The sequence below is a fragment of the Struthio camelus genome, chromosome 1 (genome assembly GCF_040807025.1).
Source record: "Struthio camelus isolate bStrCam1 chromosome 1, bStrCam1.hap1, whole genome shotgun sequence".
NCBI classification, from domain to species: Eukaryota; Metazoa; Chordata; class Aves; order Struthioniformes; family Struthionidae; genus Struthio; species Struthio camelus.
In genome coordinates, this window is record NC_090942.1 from 18126802 (window position 1) to 18141682 (window position 14881).

The 14881-nt window shown below is 34.2% G+C and overlaps 1 protein-coding gene across 5 annotated transcripts in view; it reads left to right on the forward strand.

Moving 5' to 3' along the window:
* Positions 1 to 14881, forward strand: part of TBC1D22A (TBC1 domain family member 22A) — a 199691-nt gene that overhangs the window by 92058 nt on the left and 92752 nt on the right. For all 5 annotated transcript variants that reach the window (XM_068931095.1, XM_068931071.1, XM_068931077.1 and 2 more), the window contains one exon: positions 6044 to 6119. In XM_068931095.1, coding sequence (XP_068787196.1) covers positions 6044 to 6119 — 76 coding nt within the window. The remainder of the gene's footprint in view (positions 1 to 6043; positions 6120 to 14881) is intronic.

The following is a 14881-nucleotide window of genomic DNA, read 5'->3' on the forward strand; positions in this document are numbered from 1 at the left end:
GATATATTGCTCTTTGATATTTGAAAGTATTTCTTGAGGAATGAGTAGGAAAAGTAATATAGTTGAGATATGTACGTGTGTGTGTGTGTGTGTACACAATACCTTTCAACGTGTATTTTGTACACACACACACAGCTGATATTCACCAAAATTTTTTTATATCTCTCTCTTTCACATGTATTTTGCAAAACTCAAGAAGCTGGAAAGAAAAAAATTCTCAGATTTATTACGGACTCATCCTTATGAAGTATCTGTAGTATTTTGGAAGAGATTTAAAATAACATGGAGATATGCAGAGCTTACTTAACAGTTGCTTTGGAAGTACTTTCAGCATACGTTCCAAAAGCACGTGCATCCTTTCTAGCATTCCGTCGTGAGTTAGTGGAATTTTGTACAGCTGGCTGTCAGTGCTGTGACGTGTATGGTGACAAGCAAGTGGAATATATTTATTATGATATGCATACAGTACTGATTAATTGTAACATAATACTTAGAGTGGTTCATAAGAATCTCATTGATTTACGTGATTTAAAAAAACCATGAATCTACTTCAGTACTTCATTCATTCAGTAGTTCATTATAGACAATTATGCTACACAGGTATGGTGCGGGTGCTGCAACTTTTGGAGGCTATTAAGAATGCCAGTAGAACCCTCCTTGGTTTATTCAGTATCATTTGCTCCATCTGTCTACAGAAAATGTTGCTTTAGGGCTTTCTTTTTAAGGTAAACACCTTTCCAAGTTATAGCTTACTGTCAGCATTCAGAATGGAGCTACCAAAATAAGCAGGATGTGATTTGCATGTTTTTTAGAAACATGATTTTAGACACTCTGGTATCTCTGCCCTCTTGGTGTTCATGTTCTCTTGTTCTCTCTTTCTCTCTCCCCCTCTCTCCCTCTCTCTCGTTCTCTGTCTCCCCCCCCCCCGCCCTGCCTTGTTAGTGTAGGAGGATAGTTCCGTGCATTTTTTTTCTTTATTTGTATTTTAACTAAATTTCTTCCATTTAGAATGCTGTAACATTTAGGAAGAATACAGTGTTTTCTCCTCTTTTATAAGTTGGTAGAGCCTTACAAAGCCTTTATCTGTCACTTGGAATAGTCTGTTTTAAATTGTAAAGACTGTTTACTGAGAACAGATTGAAAGTTTGTCTCAAAGAAAAAAAAAATACTGTCACATCTAATTGTATTTGTAGGGAAGTTAGATTATGCAGACTGCTAGCACACTAATTTGAGTGTGTAGCAAGTTTTGAGTCCTTATGACACAGTGAAGTCTTAACCTTCTATAACGTAAGATGGATCTAATTACATGTTGGAATCTGAAGTAGAAATTAACCGTTCCTCTGTGAAGTAGCTTGGCTTAGTTCACTGAAAGTGTATTGCAAGCTGAACATCACGGAATTTAGATATTGCACATCAGTATATAAATTTTTATATTTACCATAGATTCTGTTGTGTATTCATGCATGCTCTGTCATATGTGAATACTTACTACAATGTGTCCAGAACAGTGTTTAGAAGGGGGAGGCTCTATAAGTGTGTTAACTGTTTGCTGAAGTGATGTTAAAGTAAGGCAATCCTGTTTTCAATACCTTATGACTTTTTCAGAGTTTGTGTTTTGCTTAATATGGATGATTAAAGTTATACAGGGAATAAATGAGGAAATATAATAAAAATATGAAAGATGTGTAGCAAAAGATGTGTTCCCTTCACAGGTGTGAAAGGAAATAAGTAGGAAAGCTGAATATTGGAGCATTTTTTTTCCTGCAAAGTTACTGAAAAAAACTCTATTCAAAATATAGTGTGTTGTAAAATGAGTTGTCAATGCTATATGTAAGACTTTGGTCTTCTGAAGAACTGTTATGCCAAATTTAGAAGCTGGTATCACCAATTAAATTGTATGATAGAGGAATTTAAGTCTTAGCTATCTTAATTCTGGATTGCTCTGAGAAATAACTCATACATTTCATGAGTTTAGTAACACAAATTCAAAAAAAATGTAGTGGCTTTTTCTTCTACCTATAAGCATGAAAGTAGTAAGAATGCTAGCTAATAGAATACTTCTTTTACGTTTACAAAATCCTTCTCTGTTTCACAGATTCTAGAAAGTCAGTTACAAGTACTACAGAAGACAACGTATATAGCGTAGTTTATTTAGCCAACAAATATCTTTTCAAATAGATGAGTTAGCACAAATACAAGAGTGACTCCATATTGTGTTCATTTGCAGCTGAAATAGTGAACTGAATAGGAAGATAAATAAATAGGTAAAAGAGTGAGAAGCAAACTAACTGTTTTGCAATCCAAGATGACAGTTTTGGATTGCATTTCTAGGTGTATGGAGTAAATGATGCTTTGAGAAAAAGAACAGTTTCAGATTCATAGATCACAGTTGGGAGCTGCACTGCCTGAGAAGTGAGTAACGGTTGAAGTGGTAGTGTGTTTAGCTCTGGGTTGATTTACGCTGTTAAATGTGTGCAAATACTTTTACACAAGAGCTGTTATTAATTAAATCATTCAGTACGTTGTTGCTCTCCTATGAGTACTGTATTACTTCTGGAAATAATAAATTAGTATAGAAAAATTTTTATAAAAAACTTTTTTCATTGTTAGAATGCAGCTCTGAATAGAATTAATGTTGTATTTCTTAAAGATGTTGCATCCTGAATATAATTTTTTATGCTAATATAGGACTGTACAAGACTCATAAAAGTTCCAGATAGTTTCCCTGTTACCAAAAGGAGAAGATGGTAGACTGGATTCTTTGTGAGACTTCTCAGTCTTCCAGTTTGGACATTTTGTTACAATATAGAGGATGTTCAGGTTCTGTTTGAGATATGATGCCAACAAGATGCAATGGCTGCCTATTTTAGTGGTTATTCCTGTGGGAAATTCCAAAGTTCGATGATTTGTCCTTGCTTTCTGGTCAGCACTGTTTTGGTTAGTACACTTATTTCTATTATCAAACTGTGAAAGTGCTACTGCTAGTCCAATGGAGAACTTTCCTGTAATTATTCCAAGACTACTGTAGTCAGTAACAAGTGATCACAGCACTCCAGAATTTCTTGGAAAAAAAAAAAAAAAGCGTTCTCTAACCTCTATATTAGTTTAATGTGACAGTCTTTGTTTAGGGGGCATGATAATGTGGAAATGTATTCAGTTACAGAAGATTAAGAGACAATCTGTTACTGTGCTGCTGACTAGAAAGCAAGAAAGCAGGATTAGAAATTTGTCGTTAATTTATAGATATCTTTCTCATTTCTCAGAAAGCGAATAGGAAAACAGAGATTCTGCATTCTCATGCTTGTGCACGGATAACTTTCTGAGGAGAGACTCTCAGGCAAAAGAACATGAGGAAAAAGTTACGCTCTGTAGCAGAGAGGCCATTCTCACCACAGAGGAAGCATAATAACGACCTAATCCAAAGGTCGTGTTTAAGCTCGTGTTTTTTCCTAGTGCCCTCACATTGCTTAGGGGAAGTTTCCTACATTTTTCCATTCTTTTTCTCCAGTGAGAAAGAGTCCACTTAGTGCAGACTGCTGAAAGTCTGCTTTATCATCTTATGTTTACTTTCTCTTTGATTTTCTGTGATGAAGATCTATGCAGATACTGCATGGAACATCCAAAATTCAGCCTCCTCTTTGGTATCTTTCAGTGCCCCCTAGCAGCCTTCTGTTTTTCTTCAGACAAATCAGACTATTTGTCGAACTCTTGCTTTGTCCATTCTGAATGAACTTAATTATTTTCTAGAGAAAAATAATCTAAACTGTGCCCATACTGTACTTAGAACTGGCAGTTCTATGTCAGGAAGGAGATATTGGAGTCGCATCACAGAGGAGATATTGGAGTCATTCCTGACAGTTCTTTAAAGTCATTGGCTCACCATGTAACAGCAGCCAAAAAAGCAACAAAATGCTGGGTATATCAGAAAGTCATTGAGAAAAAGATGGCAGCATCATTTTGTTGCTATATAAACTTATATTTTCTATATAGCTTGAGTACTTCATACAGTTCCGGTTTCTCCATCTCAAGAAAGATATAGTAGAATAGAAGAAGATGCAGAGAAGAATCACTAAAATGATCAGAAGGGTGGAGCAGAGGCCTTTGTCACAGGAGAAACTATTTTAACTGTAGTATGGAGAGGAGGAAGCTGGGGTAGGATATGATCCAGGTCTAAATATGATGAAAATGGGTAAGCTGGATGCAGAATTGTTACTCAGGACTTCTGCAAGAGAAGAAGTAGAAGATACCTGACAAAATTAGCATGACATTAGATAACACAGGTACAGATTCTTTATTTAGCAGGTGAAGTAGAACTTACTGCCATGGGAAGTAGAGGCAGATAGCAGTTCAGTTGACTTATGGTGTCTAGTGACCTCAATAAATGAGGAATGTGAAGTGGAGGGAGCCCACTGTGGCTTGCCAAAAAAGAAAGGGGTTGGGGGGAAATGGCTTAAATTGTGGAAGTGAGTAAGTAAAAACAAAGAAATGTCAGCAAAGCCTCTCTTTCTCTATAAAGATAGGGAATGCTTGGAACAGGTAAGATGTTGGACTCTAGAGATTCTAGAGGGGAGCAGAAAGCGAAATTTTAAATATCAGTTAATTTAAGTTTCTCTCTTGATTAACTCACAGTATTTTGGGATCTGGCATTTATGAGCATCTCATTTTAGCTTTTACATGGTATTTAAATAGTATGGTTGATGTTTTTTGTCTTCATTTTCAAAGTACTTGTGGTTTTTTTTAATAGTCACATTTCCTTCTGCTTTCCTTTCTTTCTTGAATTGTGTGCTAGTACTTCTTTTTTTTACTGCTTTTCCTCTGGTTATGTTCCTGTAATACGGAGGGATTAAGTTAAATTCCATACCTCTGTGTTTAACTTTCCAGTTAGTGACATAATAGCTTGGTTAAGTTAAAATTTGAAGGAAAAGTCCCCTTGCTCCCCCCCCAAAATTCAAATATCAGTGAAGATTTTCTTAGTGTGATTTTTGGAATAGTTGCTCAGCTCACCGCTTGAATTTTGTAAGGGAGTTACTCAAATGATACAAGATGAGACCAAAATCCTTTACAATGGTTTTCTGTGTGTGCAGTATGTACATGAAAACAATTTTAAATGGTATTTTTCTTTCTTTTTTAAATGGTATTTTTCTTTTTAAAAACATATATTGATTATTTGTTTTCTTTAATCTCACTACATAGAGAACCATAAAAACATGAATTTAATGGAGGAAGTTGCTACCACATATTTAGAAATGTTGCTTTGTATTTAAAGAGTACATATCCCTAAAGCTGTATATCTTTTAGAGAAAAAGTGGAGATTACTTTTTTTTTCCCCGTATGTCAGGTGATATATTGCAGACAAAATAATAACAATAACAATAAACAAAATAACAATAACAATAAACAAAATTGTTTATTGGACCCCATAACTAAAAAAATATTCAGTTAGAACTAATGCGTTTAAACAAATACATGCAATTACCCTGTCATTATAACTATGCAGTATGTGTATTCAATCATGATTCATGGTATTAGTTGTGGCCTTGGTTTCACAAGTCATGACTCCATTGAATTAGATTTTGATTTTGATTTCTTACGCCACTGGAAAATATTATTACTAACTTTTAAAAATTCTTATCCTGTCGCTGATTAAGGTCTGAATTTTCCTACTTCCTATGTTATTTCTGATACAATTTTTAAACTTTCAGTGAGGAATAGAACATCTTAATCTCGAATATGGCAGATTTCATCATTTAAAAACACAGCCTTTTAAAGCTCTTTATGCATCTATAATAAAGTTCAGTGGTGCAGCAAGTAGAGAGCAACTGAGACAGCAACAGCTCTAAGTTATGCTGTTAGAGACTGAATAAGTAGGACTGTAGAGTGTGATGACTTACTACTTGATGGTGGAAACAGGCCTAGAAAATGTTAAAAAAAAATGTAAAAAAAAAAACCCACAAACAACTTAAGCAAGCATAAAAAAATATGAGTTTAGAGAAGTAATTTTAATTTTTCACAAACTTATACTTGTGTATGGTCTCTTCTTCAGGATAATTACACATTTGCACAGCCAGGAATTCAAAAGAAAGTGAAAATGCTGGAAGAACTTGTTAGTCGGATTGACGGTAAGTCTTAAAAGCTCACCTAATTTCCAAGTAGTGTTTCCTTGAAAGCGTTTAGTTAAAACGTTTGGAAGAAGTCAAGCTAACGTCATTACGGTTATCTATCGTGGTAGTGTAACGCAGCCTTCCCCAGATGAGTTGTCATACTCGATCAACTTGTGGCATACTGGCCTTTGCACGATCACTGTCTTGTATCATTTAAAAGAAAGCCACTAGAGCATGAGCCGCTTTCATTACTTTTTATTAAGGCAATATAATCAAAATTCAATGGCAATTTCTTTGCAGCAGAGTAATGGCCGCATACAAAAGGCAGCCAGTATTCATTGCGCATTAAGCTCAACGATTGTTGTAATTCGGGAGAGTCACAGTGGTTGTTTATGGTTGTCCTTCGGCACTATGTTTTGTGCCTTTGTGCATCATTTTGCTATCTGGAAAGCCTGAATAATTTCTCTGTGGAATCCAATTAATTACAAACTCTGGAAATAACATCTTTAATATTATAGATAAATTACAGTGTGTGCAGGGGTAATTTTAGATTATGCTTTCATGTTTTAGCAGGGCACTCTGAAATGTTTTCTACCTTCGTCTTTAAAATAATTCCCTTCATGAAATGCTGACTGTCATATTGGTAGAGCAGAGTTTAATTAAATGAAATGCAAGAGATAATGCTTGCCCATTCTAAACATACTCTCTTGATAGTTTGTTAAATTAATGAACAGAGTATTAACAAAATGTTGCCAAGCAGAACCAAGCATATATTTGTGATACTAGCCTGTCAATGCTGAGATAGAAAAAGTATTTCTTCTATAGCTTAATACTATATAATCTTCTTGAAAAGATTAATTCTATCTTTTCATTATACATATTGTGAGCTTTTCTTGTGCCATTGCTTACCATAGCAGATTTTGGTTTGGCCTACACATACTTGCATCCTGAATATTGGATATACCTCCTTTCTGCCCTTTTAGGATGTTAAAATATTTTTAATGCTCAACAAATAAGTGAGAGAAAACAATTCTTATGGAATATTATAATATAAATATAAATTATATAGAAGTCTGTATATATATATTTTTAGTTTAAAATGTAAATAAATATGAAAACCTAAGAGAATTGCTGCCCTATGGTTATACATTACAGAAGCAAAGTTTTGTGTTAAAATATTTCTGTAGTGTATTTTGTTGCTTCAGAAACAATCTAACTTCTTACAGTGTGGCTTTTTATATGTGTTATTTTATGCTTATATTAATATCGATGTTTTCATTTCAGTTATTTATAGAAGCAGATACTTAAACACTAGGTAATTATAATGCCTAAAAATAGACTTTTTATACTGTCAAAAAGCAATTATATTAAGTTCTTTAAAGCTAAGTGTTTTAGATGAAAAATATCATTTTGATAATCAAACTCCTTATTTAATAAATATTAAATTTAATATGATATTTTTTAACCTGTTAAGAAAGGAAAAAATCCTGAAAATTTATTTGTGCCTTTAGTGCTTTGGTGGTATAGTTAACTAACTTTTCCTAAGTAGATTAAGTTTGGAAAGCATTATATTTCAGATTTTAAAGTGTAAAGAAAAAAAAAAGTTGTAACAAATCAATCTTTCCTCTTCAACTCTCCTTTGTCAGACTCTCAAATTGAGAATAAAGTGTGTCCCTGATTTTTATCTAATTTAAAACAATTTGGTGGGATCTGGAAGTCAAGTTGTCTAAACTCTCTCAGTTTAAACTCTCTCTCTTGCTAAGTTGACAGAGCCAACTTAGGTTGGTCTCCTCAGAGCCTTGTCCTGTTGAGTTTTGAGTAATTCCAAGGATGGAGATTTCATAGCCTCTTTGGGCACTGTTAAAGGGTTTGACTACCCTCATTGAAAAAAGCTTTTTTCCTAATACTAATTAGAAGTTCTCTTTATGGAGCTGAGGCCCACTGCCATTTTTCTGCATCTGTATATCCTTGCAAAGAGTCTGGCTGCTTTTCCTCTGCACCCTCCCACTGGGTAGTTGTAGCACTAAGGTCTGTCCATAACCTTTTCTTCCTAGAGCTGAACAAACCCCGTTCTGCCGGTTTCCTGATGTATATTGTGTGTTCCCTAACCACCTTGGTTGCATTCCTCTGGACTCGCTCTTGTAGTGTCCCAAAATTGGACGCAGTGCTGCAGATGTGGCTTCACAAGGGCTCAGCGGAAGGGAAGAATCACTTCTCCTGACCTGCTGGCTACACCCTTCCTTGTATATAAATATATATTTATATACTTTTTATATACTTTATACTTATATATTTATATACTATGTATATAAATAAAGCCCAGTGTATGGTTGGCCTTCCTTGCTGCAAGGGTGCAATGCTAACTCGGGTACTCCCTATTGTCAGGTCTGCAGCTGCCTTCCAGCCAGTTGGTGCTGTTGCACGCGGCTATTCCATCCCAGATAAAGGACTCTGTATTTGCCTCTCCTGAACTTCACAAAGTTCATGACAGCCCATTTCTCCGGCCTGTCAAGGTCCCTCTGAATAGCAGTTCTGACTTCCGACATATCACCTGCTCCTCCCAGTTTGGTATCATGTATGAACCTGCTGAGAGTGCACTCTTTGCCATCTTCAGGGTCATTAACGAAGATGTTGCAAAGTACTGGCCCAGCACTGATCCCTGAGGGATGCTGTTATTAATTGGCTGCCAATTAGACTGTGTAGTGCAGTTCATGGCCTGCTGGGCCTGTTTAGCCCAGTAGTCCAGCTAAAGCTTTGATTTGAATAAGGTATGCATTTTTCAGTATTCTTAGGACTGTGTTTGCTGCTTAGAAGTCTGTCCTCTCAGTTCCTCTCTTTTGCGAGAAAAATACACCAAAATATAGGAACACTGAAAAATTTTAGTTGTTAGAATGGTAATGGTGGATATGTAGCAGCGTTTCTTAAAGTTTCTGATGATGCCTACAGAAAGGGATTGTGACCTGGTTGGCTTTTTGGTGGAAGCGCAATATAGTTTGATTAAACTTTATATTTTCTTGTGCTTTATTCTTCTCCATGTATTTATTACTTTTCTCTGTTTATACTGGGTCTGCTATACTGTAGCAAAAGGCAAATACATGACTGGTGTGAACTGAAGAATTTTGGCTTTAAAAAGGAATCTCATGGTTTACATTTACTGTAAATATGCTTAATGGCCAATTAAGGTTATTGTGGAAGAAAATAATACTCCTGCTGCTGCTGTGGCATATTATTTTCTTGATGGTAACTGAATGGTGAAGAGAAATTTAACATAATTTAAGTATCTGCTTGAGTGGATGAAGCTTATTTTTCTTGTTTGCTGATCATGATGGCTTACCAGCATATGAAAAGTGGAGAACCCTTTGGAGAGTATGTTAATGCATCACGTTAGTGATTCAACCTTTATTACCCTAGTCTCATGGATCACAACTCCTCTCAAAGTAAGTGTTCTTGTGTGTACGGTGCAGAACATTACAGTAGGCTTTAAACAGCCGAGCTACTCTCTTAATGTAAACGTAATCTCTGCCTGTTTAAACTCCAGAAGATACATTTAATGAGTCATGTGTTTAATGGAGTTTTTGAGTTTATTAATAGAACGTTGTTATAAAACACATAGAATTTGAAGAAAGAAACATCATTTAAACTCATTTATGTCCTTGTCATTGTCATTTAGGTTGTCCTAGGAATTAGAGGAAAAACATTGAGAGGGAGAATCAATAGATAAATCAATAATATGAATTGTCTGTTGTAACTAATTATCTTTTCTATTTCCTGTAATATGGCAATGGAACTTTTCTACTGTAAATCATGAACTGTCTCATGATCTGTAAAAGGTCACACTTATATGGGATGTTATCTTCTAGTATTGCTTTATTTAGGCTGGAAATCAAAGAAACGTGTAGATATTGGAATGCTGAAATTAAGTCAGGACTTGTGCTTTTAGAATTTACTGGTGTTTAGCATTTGGCTGGCTTCATTGTTGGGAGTCTCAGCTTCTTCAATTTATTGAAAGACATCTGTTAATTACATTAGAGCTTCAGATAGTCATTTGGAGAAGATTGAGCATTTTTAGATTAAAAAAAAAATCTTGAATTTTCATATACAGCAATAAAAGATGTTAAAATTACCTGTCGTTCTCTCTACATTATCAAGGAGGCAGTTCTAGGAAAAAAATGGAAATAACAATTGTGCTTAATGTTATTACAGGCTATTTGTGTCAACTTCTCATTAGTATTACAATAAGCCTTAAAAATGTTGATGACTCTGCTTGATACAAATATTCCATATCTTCTGTAGAGTAAGACTGTGAAGAATGAATAAATATCTTGTAAAGAACAACTCTGGGTGATAGCATCTATGTCCTTAATAGTTTGATCTGAGCTTATATTTTCTTGTAATTAAGTGAATTCAGTGTTATTAATCAGCGTTCCTCATCCTTTCACCAGTAATCACCAGTCTTACTGAGAACTGCCCTGTGATCTTAGTGACAAGAAAGGAAAAAAGAATAGAATTGGTTTTTTGAAAAAAAAAATTCTTATTGCTTTCTAATTTTTATCCTTCTTTTCAAGGTAGAAGTAACTGGAAAAAAGAAAAAATCAATATAAAAACAAGTGCTGCATTTGTTTTTGCCAAAAGAAAGTTTATTTCGAATTGAACTGCATTTTTTAAAAGTAGAGCAATAATTCAATTTTCCTATTATGTCCACTCTGAACACATCATCTGACCATCTGTTTTGTAAAAAGTTAACTAAAGGTATTCTTACACCTGATATTTTAGTTGACACAATTTCTGGTTTACTTGAAAAAAAATATTTAAAATATGATACTTAAGATCGTACAAAAGAAAAATTTTACAGATTTTGCAAGAGTAGATTTATTTTTAGGCTAAATGAAAGGATTCAAAAAGTTATTTTATTCCAATTATTTCAAAAGGTAATTAATTATCGTTGATCATTGTCCTGTTTAGGAATGTATTTGTACTTATGCCTAGCTGAAGTTAAAATGTTCTTTGCTGTCCTTTTGAAAGCGTAGCATATTAAGGATTTTACAAAACCTATTTTTTTTTTCATTACTACCATATTGTAAATGGTTTCTTTTATTTACTTTGAATGGAAAGCAAATTCAATAATTTTTCTTTTAGTGTTCTGGCCAAATTAATCTTGGTGTCACTAATTGTAATTTATTTATTTATTTTGTTTTGGGATACAAATGTCCTGATTGTTGGGATGTTTGCACTTCTGTGAATAATACCACAAATAATGGCTTTTCAAGGAAGAAAATTGTAATAAAGTACTTCTATTTCATGACCTTTAATTTATATTTTGCGTATATTTTTGTTATGTAAAAACATAGAAAATAAAATATGATTTTATGTATAAATATTTGTTGCCTGCATATGTGCAAGGCAAGACCTTCATGAAACCCAGTCAATTTTAAAATTTTCATTTTTTATGTATTTTTATTTATAAGTGAAATAAGCACACTGAAAGTACTTATTCAATTACACTATTCTATATCCTTCTCATATTTTTAAATATTTTCCCTAGTTACACCTAAAAGATTGATATAGTATTTGATATTTGTGTGTCATGTTATGGTTTCTTATTTTAATTGGGGGTATTTTTAAAACATCCTCCTTTAGAATATGATTAGTGTATGGGGAGATATCCTTTGTAATGTCTGAGAAGTTGGAGCATTGGATCAAAGACATTTAAAATTCCAAAAAAAAACCACACAAATGTCCAGAGATCTCTTGGGATTGTTACAGTTATTCTTCACAACTTTGAGTTAATACATGGTATTGAGCAGAATACGCAGTTCTGCTTCAAGTAACAGTAGGGATTCACGTGAAAGATTTACAAACCGATTGTACATCAGTCCAGAATTAGTTTGCTTTTCATACCTGGGTAAATTAATCCCTTGTAAACATTGTAATAAAAGTATTAAAGAAGAAAAAAGGCCTTACAAAGACCTATTCAAAATGAAAACACGACTGTCAAAAGACCAGAAATATGACTCAATTACATTCTCCTCATCTAGCTCACTTCAATGTACAGCTACTAGCGAAGGCTTTGAGGAAATTTATTCTTCGTGCATCAGAAATACAGGTGATACTCTAATACTAAAAGCACCAAGAGGCTAATTCCAAAGCAAAAGCACTAAATACATGCTGGAGGGGGAAGAAAGGGAGAACTAGTTGCCTCAGTTTGCAAATGAAAGCAACAGTTGTGTGGCACCCGGAACAAAAAGTAGGCAAAAGAGTTAGTAATAAGCAAGAAAGTAATTATTTCACAGGCACAGTAAAACTCTAGAGAATCCTGTGTTGTTGATTTTTACAGTGTTACTAAGATCTACTGCTCTGAGCACAGGAGGTCAAAAGCTAAAAATGCAACCTATATTTCCAGGTAGAACTGGAACTTAGATATTAACATTCAAAGTACAATAAATAACAGTGAGAAATATGTTTAATACTTCTACTCTATAGTAGTATTTACTGGACTTCTATAGACTATTCTCCAAATCATAAGTGTGAACATTCATGGCAGTAGTTTTTCCTAATACTTTAAATTTTGCATCATGTTTAAAAAAAAAATATTTGTTTTGCCGTTGAAATAATGAGCCTTTGCCTATTGGAAAGTTAAATTGTTTATACAGGTCAGTAAGTTGCAATCGATTTTACAATTAGTCTTAAATCTTGGTAAGCTCTCTGAACTCAGTAATAGCACACAAATATAATCTTCAAGGTAAAGCATAAAAATATACTTTAAAAGAAATATTAAATGAATAATGTTACTTATAATGCCCAAGAAGCAGCATTTAAGAGTGGATTAAAGTATAATACAGTTGTTATCATAAAATCAGATAAAAGTGAATACTGAAGGACTAAATAAGATGGCATTGTTAAAATGAAAAACTGAAGCGTTTATATGGCACAAATTAATTAAAACAGTTATGGAATGCTTACAAGATATTTAATCAGTTCAGCACCAAGCTGGTGTATAAAGATGGACTGACAGAGAAAGATCTTATTAATCACTATAATTTTCAACAGCAGTAGCAAATTCTAAATAAATTTAGTTCCATTTCCAATTCAAAATGTTTCCATATGTTATAAAGAAAGCAAGTCTTTTTTACTATTACAATTTAAAAACTTTTGTTTCATACACTTAAAAACAATTATAGTTTCAAATCGTAGGTGTCAGTACAATGCTTTTCAATATAATTAAAAATGAACATAATTTTGCACGCACAATTAAGTATTCTGTAACTGTACTTTAGAAATCATTGGCATGATTGAATACGTATGAAGATAAGTAATGAAGTTATGTCACGTACTACCATAGTTTCGTCATCAGTTCATTGTATGAAATCTCAAGACTCAAATTGAAAACTAAACAAATTAGTTAATCTATGTCCATAACAGTATATTGAGCAGATTGCTAGTAAATTTGCAATAAGAAAATGTATTTGTCGTGGTTGACATTTGCCTTTTTGGGAGATTTCAGATTTTCATAAACCACGAAGCAAAATGATTTTTCTCCTCAATTTAAAGAGTTTAATCAGCGCAGAAGCTGAATATCCTATCTCTAAATACTTTTTGGACTTAATTTACTACCTGAAACTAACAGCATTTGTACGATAAGAATTGGAAAGTTCTAAGGGAATTACTGTGTTTATTAGCCAAGACCCTGCTGAGTGTTTTGTTCAGTCATCAGGAATTACTTTTCTGATATATATATATATATGTAGATAGATAGATAGATATAAATGATTAGTATAGGTAACTAATAGCTAAGCTGTGATATTCTTGTCAGAATTACCTTTGTTCAGATTTTCATTCATTCCAGTTAGGGGATTTCTCTTTGATTGTAAGGCTTAATCTGCATCTGGCAACATCTGGTGTTCAGATTTTACTCCAAACTCTTACCTCTGACTTCTATCAGCATATTAGCTTTGAACAATGTAGAAATGATTAGCAAGAGACAGAATGAAATGCAAAATTTGCTTTTGGTAGGTAGAGTATTCAAAAGGAAAGCCATCAATTGCTGCTGACAAAGTTCATTCTTTCAGCCAGCAAGGTTCAGTATGTCAAAGCTTTTAATTTTGAGGAAATTACAATGTTTAAAGAATCTAGGTGTAGTAGAAGGTCAGGTAAGATTTTGACTTTTTACTATTATATTGACTGAAACTTTACAGGGAATTTATAGCAGAGCAATGTTGCTTGGCACTGCCAGCTGGTGGTAGATGATGTTGGAGTGGAGTCCCTGACTGCGTGAGTGCGCTTATGTGGACTGCTTGCATGTTAATCAATTGACTAAGACAAGAGCTTGTCTAGACTCGAACAAAATGTTGTGCTGTGAAATTACAGAAGACAAATATGGGTGACCAGTAGGATGTTTGAGGACTAAAGTGAGCAAAGGAATGCTTGTTCCCTAAGGACATCTGGTAAGCTCGTAAGCCGTGCTTATGATAAGGAGTTTTATCAAATGTTAGTGGTAAGTCAGAGGTCAGCCTTAAGCAGTCCCTGCTTTTCAGGAGATTTCAGAGAACAGGTTGCCCAGAGAGGTAGTGGAGTCTCCTTCCCTGGAGATATTCAAAACCCGTCTGGATGTGATCCTGGGCAATATGCTCTAGGGGGCCCTGCTTGAGCAGGGAGGTTGGGCTAGATGATCTCCAGAGGTCCCTTCCAACCTAAACGATTCTGTGATTCTGTGATTCTCATCGTACAAATGTAAGCGTGCAGGGACACTTGTGGATAACACCAGGCAAAGCAAGCAGTATTCC